General features: G+C 38.5%; 1 protein-coding gene across 1 annotated transcript in view; it reads right to left on the bottom strand.

Annotated features, from left to right (window-relative positions):
- Positions 1–9,175: 9,175 nt before the first annotated feature.
- The window catches only part of LOC122107913 (probable ATP-dependent DNA helicase HFM1), a 47,496-nt gene continuing 44,799 nt past the window's right edge, over positions 9,176–11,872 (bottom strand). The window contains exons 21-24 of the mRNA XM_042679781.1: positions 11,756–11,846; positions 10,315–10,426; positions 10,068–10,216; positions 9,176–9,319 (exon numbers count right to left, since the gene is read on the bottom strand). Of these exons, the coding sequence (XP_042535715.1) occupies positions 9,250–9,319; positions 10,068–10,216; positions 10,315–10,426; positions 11,756–11,846 (422 nt within the window). The 3' untranslated portion in view covers positions 9,176–9,249. The remainder of the gene's footprint in view (positions 9,320–10,067; positions 10,217–10,314; positions 10,427–11,755; positions 11,847–11,872) is intronic.

The following is an 11,872-nucleotide window of genomic DNA, read 5'->3' as shown; positions in this document are numbered from 1 at the left end:
TGAAACCCTCTCAGCAGCTTCCCAAACAAATATACACATTTACTTTTTTTTTTTTTTTTTTGGTCGGTCGTGGAGTCTGAACTCTGGGTCTGGGCGCCATCCCTGAGCTCTTCAGCTCAAGGTTAGCGCTCTACCACTTGAGACACAGTGCCACTTCCAGCTTTTTCTGCTTATGTGGTGCTAAGGAATCGAACCCAGGGCCTCATGCATGCAAGGCAAGCATTCTTACCACTGAGCCACCTTCCCAGCCCCAAATATACATATTTACAATCACGCTAACAGATCTCATAAAAATGTACTCATTACCTTACTCATGTAACTGTAACTGCTCTGTACAGTATTTTTATAATAAAAACATATAAATAAAAATCTTTTAGTTTGATTACCCTTCTACTATGATGGTTATTTTTAGATTTTTAATTTTTTTCTCCTTGGAGAACTCTCATACACCTACATAATGTATTTTTGTTCCTTGCATAGGTGTTTCAAAATTAATATCACATTCTGTTCATATATATGCATATTCATATATATTACATGGTACTATTTTTATAGGTCTATGGTACTAGGTGTACATCTAGTTTGCTTCAGAGACCTGTTGTGTTTTTTGTTTGCTTTATGGTTTTTTGGGGTTTGTTTTTACTCAAGATTAGTGTTCTACCACTTAAGCCACAGCTCCACTTCTGGCTTTTGAATAGTTTATTGGAAATAAGAATCTCATGAACTTTACTGCCTGGGCTGGCTTCCAATTGCAAACCTCAAATCTCAGTCTCCTGAATAGCTAGAATTATGGGCATGGGCTATCAATGACTGGCTTGATGTTGTAATAGCATAAACACTGCGAACTATGTGAGCGTGTGCTGCATTGGTCATCAGGAAATGCAGTAAAGGTGGTTTTATTATGTAGAAAAAAGAAAAAATAACTTGTTTGTATATGAGCATACATAAAGTTGTGAATTACTGTACATAACTTGGTCATTGAAATTACCTAAATATTATACTATCATATATCTGTTACACTGTAGATGCTATTTTACTAAGAATCTATAATTAATAAAGTTTTGATGCATGGGACTATTTTTTAAAAAATATATACTTGTTATGATTTGATTCTGAAGTCTGGAAGGTGTGGTTGCCACAAGACAGGCTTCTGGGCTTTGACCAGATCCATGAACTAATTGACTATCATGTGGTGGCATTATTGGGAGGTGGTAGAAGGTGGGAACGTAGCTGAGTGGGAAGAAGTAGGTCACCAGGTAAGTAGTTTTGAAGTCTGTGACTTGTCCTTCAGCCTCTGGTCTGTGATGAGGTGAATCACTATGTATTTTCCAGTTCTTATGTTTCAAGTCTAGATCTTGGGTTTTGAAATAAAAAAAATAAAACAACACAATTAAACTTCTGTAGTTTAATTTGCATTTCTGATCTGCCTGTGGGTCCCGGAAAGACTAACTTTTTCCAGGTCAATGACTTCATTCAGAGACCAAATGTTCTGGAAGTGAAAGTCCTATTTCAACTAAATATTCTTGGTGAGGACATCTTGGTACTTTCTGTCCGTTCTGTGTTCATGGCTCCTCTGTTGCTGGTAGAAAGCAGCCTAAACAGGAAAGAGAAGATGGGAGAATCACAGTTCCAAGCCAGCTCAAGCAGAAAAGTTCATGAGACTCAGATATCCAATTAACCACCAAAAAGCTTGAAAGTGGATTGGTGGCTCAAGTGGTAAAGCAGTAGTCTTGAATCAAAAAGCCTAGGGGCTGTGCCCAATCTCAGCTCAAGCCCCAGGACTGGCACACAAAAAAAATTATAAAAGATAAAAAAATGAAAACTAAGAAAGAGAAGAAATATCTTCATGATTTTTTCTGAACCACAATTCTTCAGCAACATCTACTTTGAAGCAGAAATCTCATCTTGCCATTTCTTCCCTCAATTATACAGCCATATTTTTGAAAGGGTATTTCATCTAGGAATATATTGTTTTGAAGAAAAGTTTGAACATTTTCTGGATGTATTTGATAGCTGGCTTACAAAAATATGAGTGAATAAAGTTAGTCTTGAAGTTCTATTTTTACCCCTAAATTAAAGTTTAAAGAAAGGAAAGGGATTAGCAGTTATTATTAGATTTTTATGTTAAAAATTATGAACTTTCAATATATAAATTTCAAGTTTTTCCCAGTAGGTTTTATTGCTTCCTCTGTCTTTTCATTTTCCTGTGCTGTCCATCAACCAACCATTTCTTATCCTTTTGGGATTTTCCTTAATTTCTGTTTGCATTGTAATGTCATATTTCTTTTATTTTAAATGATATTAATTTCATTTTTAATATATAGTGAGAACACACTGTAATAAGTTCATTTCACTACTTTTTACCTTCGGAATAACTTTTGTCTTTGGAAATTATTGCCTCCTAAAATAAGTCAAGCATATTACGGCCTACATAGGAAGAAATATTCACTTGTCTCTTTGGATTTTCTGTATTTACTGTGGTTGTTAAAACAGGTTGGTGAAAACAACGTAAGGGAAACAGGATTTATCTCCCTTCTCCCCCCACCCCCCTCCCGCCCCCCCACTTGTATCAGCTGCTTCCGGGCCCAGGTGTGGTGAGGCAGGACATCACAACAAGCCTGTACTTGTCTGTCTGTAACCCAGCTGCTCTATTTGGGAGTCAGTTATGAGAAGATCACCAGTTCAGAGCAGAAGGCACAAAGTTAGCAAGATCCTGTCTCAAAATTAAAACAAAAGGACTGTAGAATAACTCAAGTGGTAGTGCACTGGCCTAGCAAGAAGAATTAAAAAATCAAAGAATAACTCTTCCTTAAGAAGGTGTCTATCTTTATTGCATGTGTATCTTTATTGCATTTTGATCTCTGTTATGTGGATCATCCGTGAGCCCTTAAAAACAAGCTGATCCTATTCATCTTTCCTAAATATTTTTCTGGATTACCACAGCCATTTTAGTTATAAATCCCATTTTGTTTGATAGGCAACCCTAGCTTCCACACCAAACCCTACTGAAAACAAAGTCAGGGAGATATTCAGGCCAGACCAGATGGTTTGCATTGTAATGTCATATTTCTTTTATTTTAAATGACATATTAATAATTTTTGAGGAAGTCAGGTACATCCCAGTTGTCTGAGTTCCACCTTAGTCTGACGAACATAGAACCCCTTCTTCCTAGTTTAGGGTATGGGAATCCTTCTATCTTGCTAGTGTCCAAGACTTTTTTCTGTCTGTAAAGTTCTTAATATATTACACAATGTGCAGTCCCAGATTTGTTGGCTTCTTTACTGAGTTTCTCAACAGCTTAGGCCTTTGGCAACTGTTGTTTTTTATTGATCAGTCATGGGGCTTGAACTCAGGGCCTGAGCACTGTCCCTGAACAAGTTTGCTCAAGGCTAACACTCTACCACTTTGAGCAATCATGCCACTTCCTGTTTTTTGACCAGTTAATTGGAGATAAGTGTTCTGGGCACATTTCTTCCCAGGCTGGGTTCAAACCATGATACGCAGATCTCAGCTTCCTGAGTAGCTAGGATTACAGGCGTGAGCCACCGGCACCAGACAGACAGCTGGTTCTTAGGTACCAGGTATTTCCTGGCTTGTGCATGCTATAACAGGCAGCATATAGCATATAGTCAATCACATTTATTGAGTGCAAGAACAGTAAGATATTTGGGTGTTCTCCAACAATACTTCATGGCAAGACCCTTCTAATCTATATATGTCATATACTACAGAGCATATACACAATATTAACCATTTGTGACTGTAGTATTAGTTATGGGTAGCATTGTGTTTAGAACTGATTATAGTTCATAGTTAGAAAAGAATTCCTTAGTGTATGTATGGAAGATAAGATCAGAACAAAGCATATTTTATTTTTTTGATCAAGAGTTTATAAAAATGAGTATTGAAATGTAACTCAATACTAGGAGCTGAAGTTAAAAATGCATGGAATCAAACTGGGTTTCAGTTCTTTTTCTAATGATTATTTGTTAAGAAACTATAGGCAAGTAATCTAGTATTTTCAGGAGCTTAGCTTTCTCTTAACTAAATGTGTTTTATTAGAATATATTTTTATTTCCTTTAGGTAGTTGTACAAGGGAGTTGACAATCAACAGAGCAGTTTATAAATACAGCACTTCCTTATCAATGTTATCCCTTTAACATTCTCACTCACCATAAAGTGCTGAATGGCAACACCTTCAATGTAACTAAATTGATTTTGAGCTATAATACCCAAGTTTCTTTCAGCATACCACTCAATTATTTCTCTTGTTTAAAATGTATCAGATAACTATAGAAAGAATAGAAATAACTTGTAGAAATAAATTCATTGTAAATCATTTAACAATTGTGCTAAAATTATTTTAGCTTAAAAGGAGAGCTATTGAGCTGAAGGTGTAACTCACTGGTAGCGCACTTTCTCCATGAGTAAAGCCCTGATTCTACACCCCAGCATAGACTTGTATGTATTTTTAATTTCTTCCTCTTTTTTTTTGTTGGTAGTGGGGCCTGAACTCTGGGCCTGAGTGCTGTTCCTCAGTTCTTCAGCTCAAGGCTAGCACTCTATCATTTGAGCCACAGTGCCAATTCTGGCTTTTTCTGTTTATGTACTGAGGAATCAAACCCAGGGCTTCATGCAAGCTAGGCAAGCACTTTACCACTAAGCCAGATTCTCAGCCCCTATAATTCCTTTTCTAGCTAATTTTGTTGTTGTTGTTCTTGGTCATGGGGCTTGAACTCTGGACCTGAGCACTGACCCTCAGCTCTTCAGCTCAAGGCTAGCGCTCTACCACTTGAGCTACAGCACCACTTCCGGTTTTCTGGTGGTTTACTGGAGATAAGAGTTTCACAGACTTTCCTGTCTGGGCTGGCTTTGAACCGAGATTCTCAGATCTCAGCCTCCTGAGTAGCTAGTATTACAGGCTGAGCCACCGGCGCCCGCACAAAAAAAAAATTTTTATAGCTACAGCATATATATGCAAGTGCAAGTTCACACACATTTTTCTAAATCTTTCAGAATAGAATACTATGAGGAGTTTTATCCCTTTGTTTTGTTTTGCTGAAGTATGTAGGAGTTTTTAAGGCATAAGTTAGTTTACAGAAAGGTTTCTGAACTGAAACAAGGATTGTTCATTTGAATTATTTGCTTTTATTATGTTAATCAAAACAAAACTCTATAGAGCCTCTAAGTACCTCTCAAGTTACATAAAAAACACCCAGTTGATGAATGAGAATTATAAAGATAATTTACACAGTTGGTGAAGAAAACACCCTATACTGAAAGGCAATTAAACAAGAGCTATATCACATTATATTTTAAACAGGAAAAAATATGTGCAGAAAACCATGTAATCATCATCACTCTTATACTTGTCTTCTGAAATGGATCTCTTAAAATTTCAGTATCATTTCTTTATTTTCTACTGTGTACAAGTGCTTCTCATATTTTAATGTGCACATAATCAGCTGGGAATCTTGTTAAAATGCAGATTCTCAGTCAGAAGGCCTGGGGTGAGGCTGTGACATAGAGCTGCTTCTAAGTGAGGTTTTTATGAACTGACATGCCACTCTCAATTGTATTTACAAAATGCAATGAATGAGGCATCAGGGGTCCCATTCGTCAGCCACTCGCTGACGTTCTTTGGCCATTCTGACCATGGTTGCAGGACGATCCAGTGTTAGGCCAACCTCCTCCTCCTCTCCAACCTGTAGCTCGTCTTGTTCCTCATCCTCTTCTCTCTTGCTGACTTGGTCTCCTCTATGTTAAAAGCAGAGGCTTCTCCATGCTCAAGGGCAGAGCACCTTTGAAATGTGTCAAGCCAGCGCTTGCTGCCACTGAGCGGGGTCGGTCTGGGGGAGAAGCACTGGACGGTCTGCTTCTGCGCCGTCCTCCTCCTCTTCATCCTCGTCACCGGCATGAACGACCGTCTTCCCGTAGAGCTATCCTGAAGTTTCTTGGCTTTCGTCCGGACGGGGTCGGCATCCGGCGAGCCGTTCCTCTGTCTGCAGTCGTCTGTCTTTAGGCCCGATGCGGTCTCCGCCCTCACAGGGACTCGCTGCGGGAAGTGACCACCCTCCTCTTGCTGGAGTCACCGCCGCGGTAGACCCCACGCGCTCCTCATCCTTCTCGTCTTGCTTCATGCAGCGAACAGGAGAAGTGCGCGGCCCGCAATGGCGGCCTGCAGCCGCCCTTGACACGTGGAGAAGCTCCGCCCTCTCTCTGAGGGTAAGCATCTTCCCCGGACCCAGGTTCACTGCCCGGAGCCTCAGCAGGCGCAGAACGTTGGGGTGGTTGAAATATATTCCAAAGTGTACAACGCCGCGGAGAATACTATTCACAGCCATGAGACGCAGGTGTGCAGTGGACTGCAGAGGGCGTGCGGCGGGCGTGCAGCGGACATGCAGCGGACAAGGAGAGGCCTGAACCTATGGGCAGAGCCTGGGAGAGCAAACGGACCAATGCTAGGGTCACTGAGCCAATCAGCGCCCAGGATACGAACACTGCGCTGTGGTTGGTTGCCTTCCATTCCATCAGCCAATCGTGTGCCGTGTACAATCTCACGTTGGCAAACTTGCGCAAGCGGTAGTGGCAGACTGCAGGTCCACTGTGTACAGTACCGTAGTCATCACTGAGGAGACACATGCTGTATTTTATTTCGATTTAATATTCTCTTAACATGTTGAAGCTAGCATTTTTGTAGCTGTAAATTTTTAGGCGAAAATAATTAAAATCATAAATATATACTTACCGCAAACTCCTGCAATTTGGCAGAAACTCTGTGATGCGGAATTGGATACGTATTTTTTAAACCCCGCCATGCGGTGACGCCACGAGCGGCGGGGACGACGGCATTTTATGATTACGGGCTGGCTTGTTTGATCACGCTCCACCATCCTGTGCCTTGCAAAGTCACGTGATGTATATGAAGGTTCAACCCTACAAGGAGCACACCCAGGGGTTGTCTGACAGTTCAGAATTGTTCAGTATTTCAGTGAGTTCCGGGAACTCTGGGACGTGCTGTGGAAACGCTCCGCCAGCCCCCCCCCCCCTCCCCTCCACCGTCCCTGAGAAGGAGCACGCGTCCATCCGGGCGAAGGAGGCCAAGGCGGACCAGGGCTGAGGCCAGCTCTGGACCTATGCGCTCTGTGGGGCCATCGCAGGGGGGTGAGTCAGGGGACTCCCTTCTCCAATGGGCCAAGAGCCATGGCACTGTCTCAAAGAACTCCTGACGGTTGTCATGAATAAACTGAGAAACCTCCCAAAGATTCTATTTCAGTGAAAGCCAGGCCCCGGTGGCTCACAGCTATAGCCCTAGTGACTCAGGAGGCAGAGATCTGCGGATCACATTCAGAGTCAGCCCAGGCAGGAAAGCCCGTGAGACTTTTATCTCCACTTGAGCTGTGGCTCAAGTGGTGTAAACACTAACCTTGAGCAGAAAACTCAGAGACATTGCCTAAGCCCTGAGTTCAAGCACACACACACACACACACACACACACTTTTTAAGTCTTTTTAAGTATGTACATTGTTTGTGACGTTATTGCATAAATGATAGGCTGCAGCAAACCCTGAATATAATTTTTATATTCATTAGGAAACAGAAAAGCTGACTTGCTTTATTGAGATATTCACTTAGGTATAGTGATCTATAAATGAAGCTACAATATCTCTACCAAAATATTAAATGTCGCAAAACAAAAAGTGTTCTCATTCTCCACAGTAATGAGTACAGAACTTTGCACTTAGGAGATTACAGTAAGTCAAGTTGAATTGAATTTCTATTTCTTTAGTTTCAAAGTCTATGTACACAAAATAAACACTGTAATTGCATTGATTTTTCATTTTATTTTTGTGTTGGTTGCAGAGTTTGAACTCGGGTCTCAGGTGCTCTTAACTTTTGTTTTTTTCCCCTCAAGGTTGGTGCTCTGCCATGTGAGTTCCTCAGCTCTCAGCTTGCTGAGTAGCTAGGCACAGGCCACTGTCTCCCAGCTTCAAATTTTCATTTTAATGGGGTTTAATAACATATAAAGGTTTCAGGATGATTGACTCAGATCTGAAACATACCAATTTTAAAGAGATCTAAAACAAATAAATAACTGGCTGCCATTATTTTTCAACAAAACCTCTTAGTTGATTTTAAGTTTTATCCTGTTTTCATGATAGTGGGTTTGAACTCAGGACTTTATGTTTGCTAAGTAGGTACTTTTACTCCTTGAGCCATACCTCCACCCCTTTTGACCTTGTATTTGAGATAGTGTCTCATTTTTTCATGTGGGCCAGTCTGGACAGCAGTTTTCCTATTTACACTACAAGCTACCATGATTCATGAGAATACATGAACCATCATACCTAGGTATTAACTGATATGGGGTCTTATGAACAAAATGTCTGGCTGGCATAAAACTGTGATCTTCTCAATCTCAGCATCTTGAGTATGTAATATTAGATGTGAGCCACCGAACCTCATGCTTTTGATCTAAATTAATACATATGCTCATAAATATTTACTAACCAAAACAATAAAAAATCTCACCTGAAAGTTTCTTTTCTTTTTTACTTATCTTCTAAGGCTAATGCTTAAAAAATTCTAAAATTTCTTAGATGGGCTTCAACTTCATATGGTATATACATAAAAAATAAATTAGAAATAAGCTTTGCTTAGAATGCCCATCAATAAGTTTGAGATTTAATTTATTGAAAAATAGTATGTCTTTCTGTTAAAGTCAGCATAACAAGGTTTTTATTTTATACCATTAAAAGCTAAATGATAGTAACTATACTAATAGTTTATTATTGCTCAAAACCAAGATAACAAGGTTCGAACAATGACTAGATTTTTAAAAACTAAAGCAGTCAATAACAAAATACATGAACACCATGTAACAAACAATCTAAATAACAGATTTACTAACAGCATTATTTTGCTTTCACAGAATACTTTAAGAACATAAAAAAATGACAATTCAAATTAGGTCCTGTCAAAATCAAATAAAGAATGAAACAATTATTTCTAAGTGTAAATCAATTTTAAGCTCATTAGAAAAAAAGCCACATTTTGAGAAAAAAGAAAGTACTTTTCAAAAAGTTACAATTGAATGAGAAAATCAATCAGCCCCTCAACTGTGCTGAAAAAAAGTCAACAAAACTGATCAAGAGATAAAGCGTTAACAATTATGATTTTTTAAAATGAAAAGCATAGTTTGAGGTTAGGGGTCTCCATATTTTCTTTTAATAAGATTTTGTTGTTGTTACAAAATGCCATCAAATATTCCCAGAAAACTCTTCATTTCTCCAGCTGCTTCGACAGGATGATAATAACTAAGGGGGAAAGATCAAGTGTAAAATTAACCTTTTGTAAAACAATTTATTTTAAAATACAGAATACAGTGTAATATGAATACAACATATTAACTTGAAGATTGTTCTGAGGTTGTTTCTGAACCTTAGCCTGTATAACCTGTCTGTGGGTAAAAAAAATACTGGACTTTGGAAACTGTAGAAGAGCCAAATTTCCTAGTTATTTATTTAAATATACTGCAAAATAATGTTACTTAATAAAAGTACGAACAGGCCTTGAATCTGATTCTTCCATGAGAGAAGCTGCAGTTCTCCTTCCAAAAATGGCCAGTAGTGGAGGAATTGATCAGATTTATCCTAACTTTGTCACTGGCCCTGTCAAGTTGTAAAATAATTAGATGGCTAAAATACAACTTTAAATTTTGAAAAATTAGCTTGTCTCATTTGTGTTTCTCAAATGATTCTACACTTAAATGATCAATATACTACATTGAATCAGTAAAAACTACTTTATCAACTCAATATATATCTTCTGTAATTGTTAGCATCAAACATACAGGTTTTCAAAAATTGAGATATTTGAAGCTGTAAAGTATCTCAAGAACCTCAAGCTCTAAAACTGTAAAATTTCAATGTTTTTAATAAACAAAAGGTTTGGCTTAATAAATAAAAGGCTCTGATTTTTAAAATGAATCAAAGAAAAAATACTGAATTTGCCCATAAAAGGTTTTTATTGGTATACTCTTGAAATGTACTTAAGAGTTCTAACCTGAAATCCGTTCCCTTTTTAGATTCACTATTTTGTATCAAGAAGTCGACTTTCTTAACATTAGTAGAATTTGGTATTTCTTTGGACTGAGTAAAGCACAGCCTCTCGAACACCGGTGACAGGCCTTGTTTTCTGTCATGAGGGGAAACCTGTATTTGGTGTAAAAAATAACAGTCATTGAAAGTTTAAGTATTCACACAACCTCCCCCCCCAGCCCCAAAAGAAACAGGGGGGTTCTTCTGCTTACAGTATTTGTATTTCCGGCCTGTTCTGGCAATTGCATCATGGAGGATGGACCCAAGTCAGACATAGCATGGTTTGATAAACAAGTATATGGCTTCTCATATGATGAAACAAAACTAAAATTTTAAATTAATTATTTGTAAAACATTGTAGTAACATTTTAATTTACATTAACAGTGTATATTTGAGGAATGTAAAATTGATCATACTTATAAAAATTGATGATCCATGTTATCCTATTATTAAAAATTGATCTATATTTTACACTCATGGAAAACTTAGTATATTTCCTTTTCAAGACGAATTTACATATTCCAAATTACATAAGAGTACCAGTTTTTAAGGGAGTATAGAAATAATCCTAGAATAATTCTTCTTAAAATTCAGTCTTGCTGGGTGGTGGTGGCTCATATCTGTAATTCTAGCTAATCAGGAGGCTGAGAGCTGAGAATTGTGGTTCAAAGTCAGCCTTGGCAGGAAAGTCTGTGAGATTCTTATCTCTAATTAATCACCAGAAAACCATAAATGGAGCTGAGGCTCAAGTGGCAGAGTGCTAGCCTTGAGCAAAAGAGCTCAGGCCCTGTTTTCAAACCCTACAGCTCTCTCTCTCTCTCTCTCTCTCTCTCTCTCTCTCTCTCACACACACACACACACACACACACAAACACACACATTGAGTCTTATACTTAACTACTTAACTACAGGTAGCCTAACCCACCAAATTATGAAGGCACTTGAATTTGTGACCCTTGACTTATAGACTCATCTAATCAGGACATTCAATGTTCCTTCACAATCAGACTATGGCAATCTCATCCTTAATACTATAGTAATTCCTATGGTAACACTGATCCTTGAGCATGAAATGTCTCAAAAGTCTTATTCTTTTACAGCTGTTTCTTTATACATAGAACCCCTGTTCACTCCTGTTTTACTTTTCTTAAAAAATATAAAAATTCTGGGGCTGGGAAGGTGGCTCAATGGTAGATGCTTGCCTTGCATGCATGAGGCCCTGGGTTCAATTCCTCAGTACCACATAAGCAAAAAAGCCAGAAGTGGCACTGTGGCTCAAATGGTAGAGAGCTGGCCTTGATCTGAAGAGCTGAGGGACAGTGCCCAGGCCCAGAGTTCAAGCACCATGACTGACCAAAAAAAAATAAAAAAATAAAATAAAAAATTATAAAAAAAATATAAAAATTCCTGAGTTCCAAAAGACCATGATTTAGTAGGAGGGGCCCAGAAATGTACATTTTTAATATGCATCTGCTGATGATTCTGAGGCAGGTGGCTTAACAGAAACATATCTAACATACATCTAAGATTAAGAAGGGTTGTCTAGAACCTTATGGATTCCCTGACACCTAATAATTCAGTCTCATATTCTGATTGTCTTTCAAGAGGATACAAAGCTGAAAGAATTACAAACCAAAGTTCTAAAAACTTGCCTGTTGGACACTGTGTTTTGTAATTTTCTCTTTGACTTTTGGAGGGGTAGCTTACTTCCCCTGGCACTTGAACTCGGGGTGTCTCCAAAGCCTAAAATACGAAGGAACAGCTGAATT

This window comes from Dipodomys spectabilis, unplaced genomic scaffold (assembly GCF_019054845.1).
Source record: "Dipodomys spectabilis isolate Male_0828 unplaced genomic scaffold, ASM1905484v1 ptg000054l, whole genome shotgun sequence".
In the NCBI taxonomy this organism is placed as follows: Eukaryota; Metazoa; Chordata; class Mammalia; order Rodentia; family Heteromyidae; genus Dipodomys; species Dipodomys spectabilis.
The sequence above is the reverse complement of the archived record's forward strand: the minus strand, read 5'-3'. Positions and strand labels throughout refer to the sequence as shown.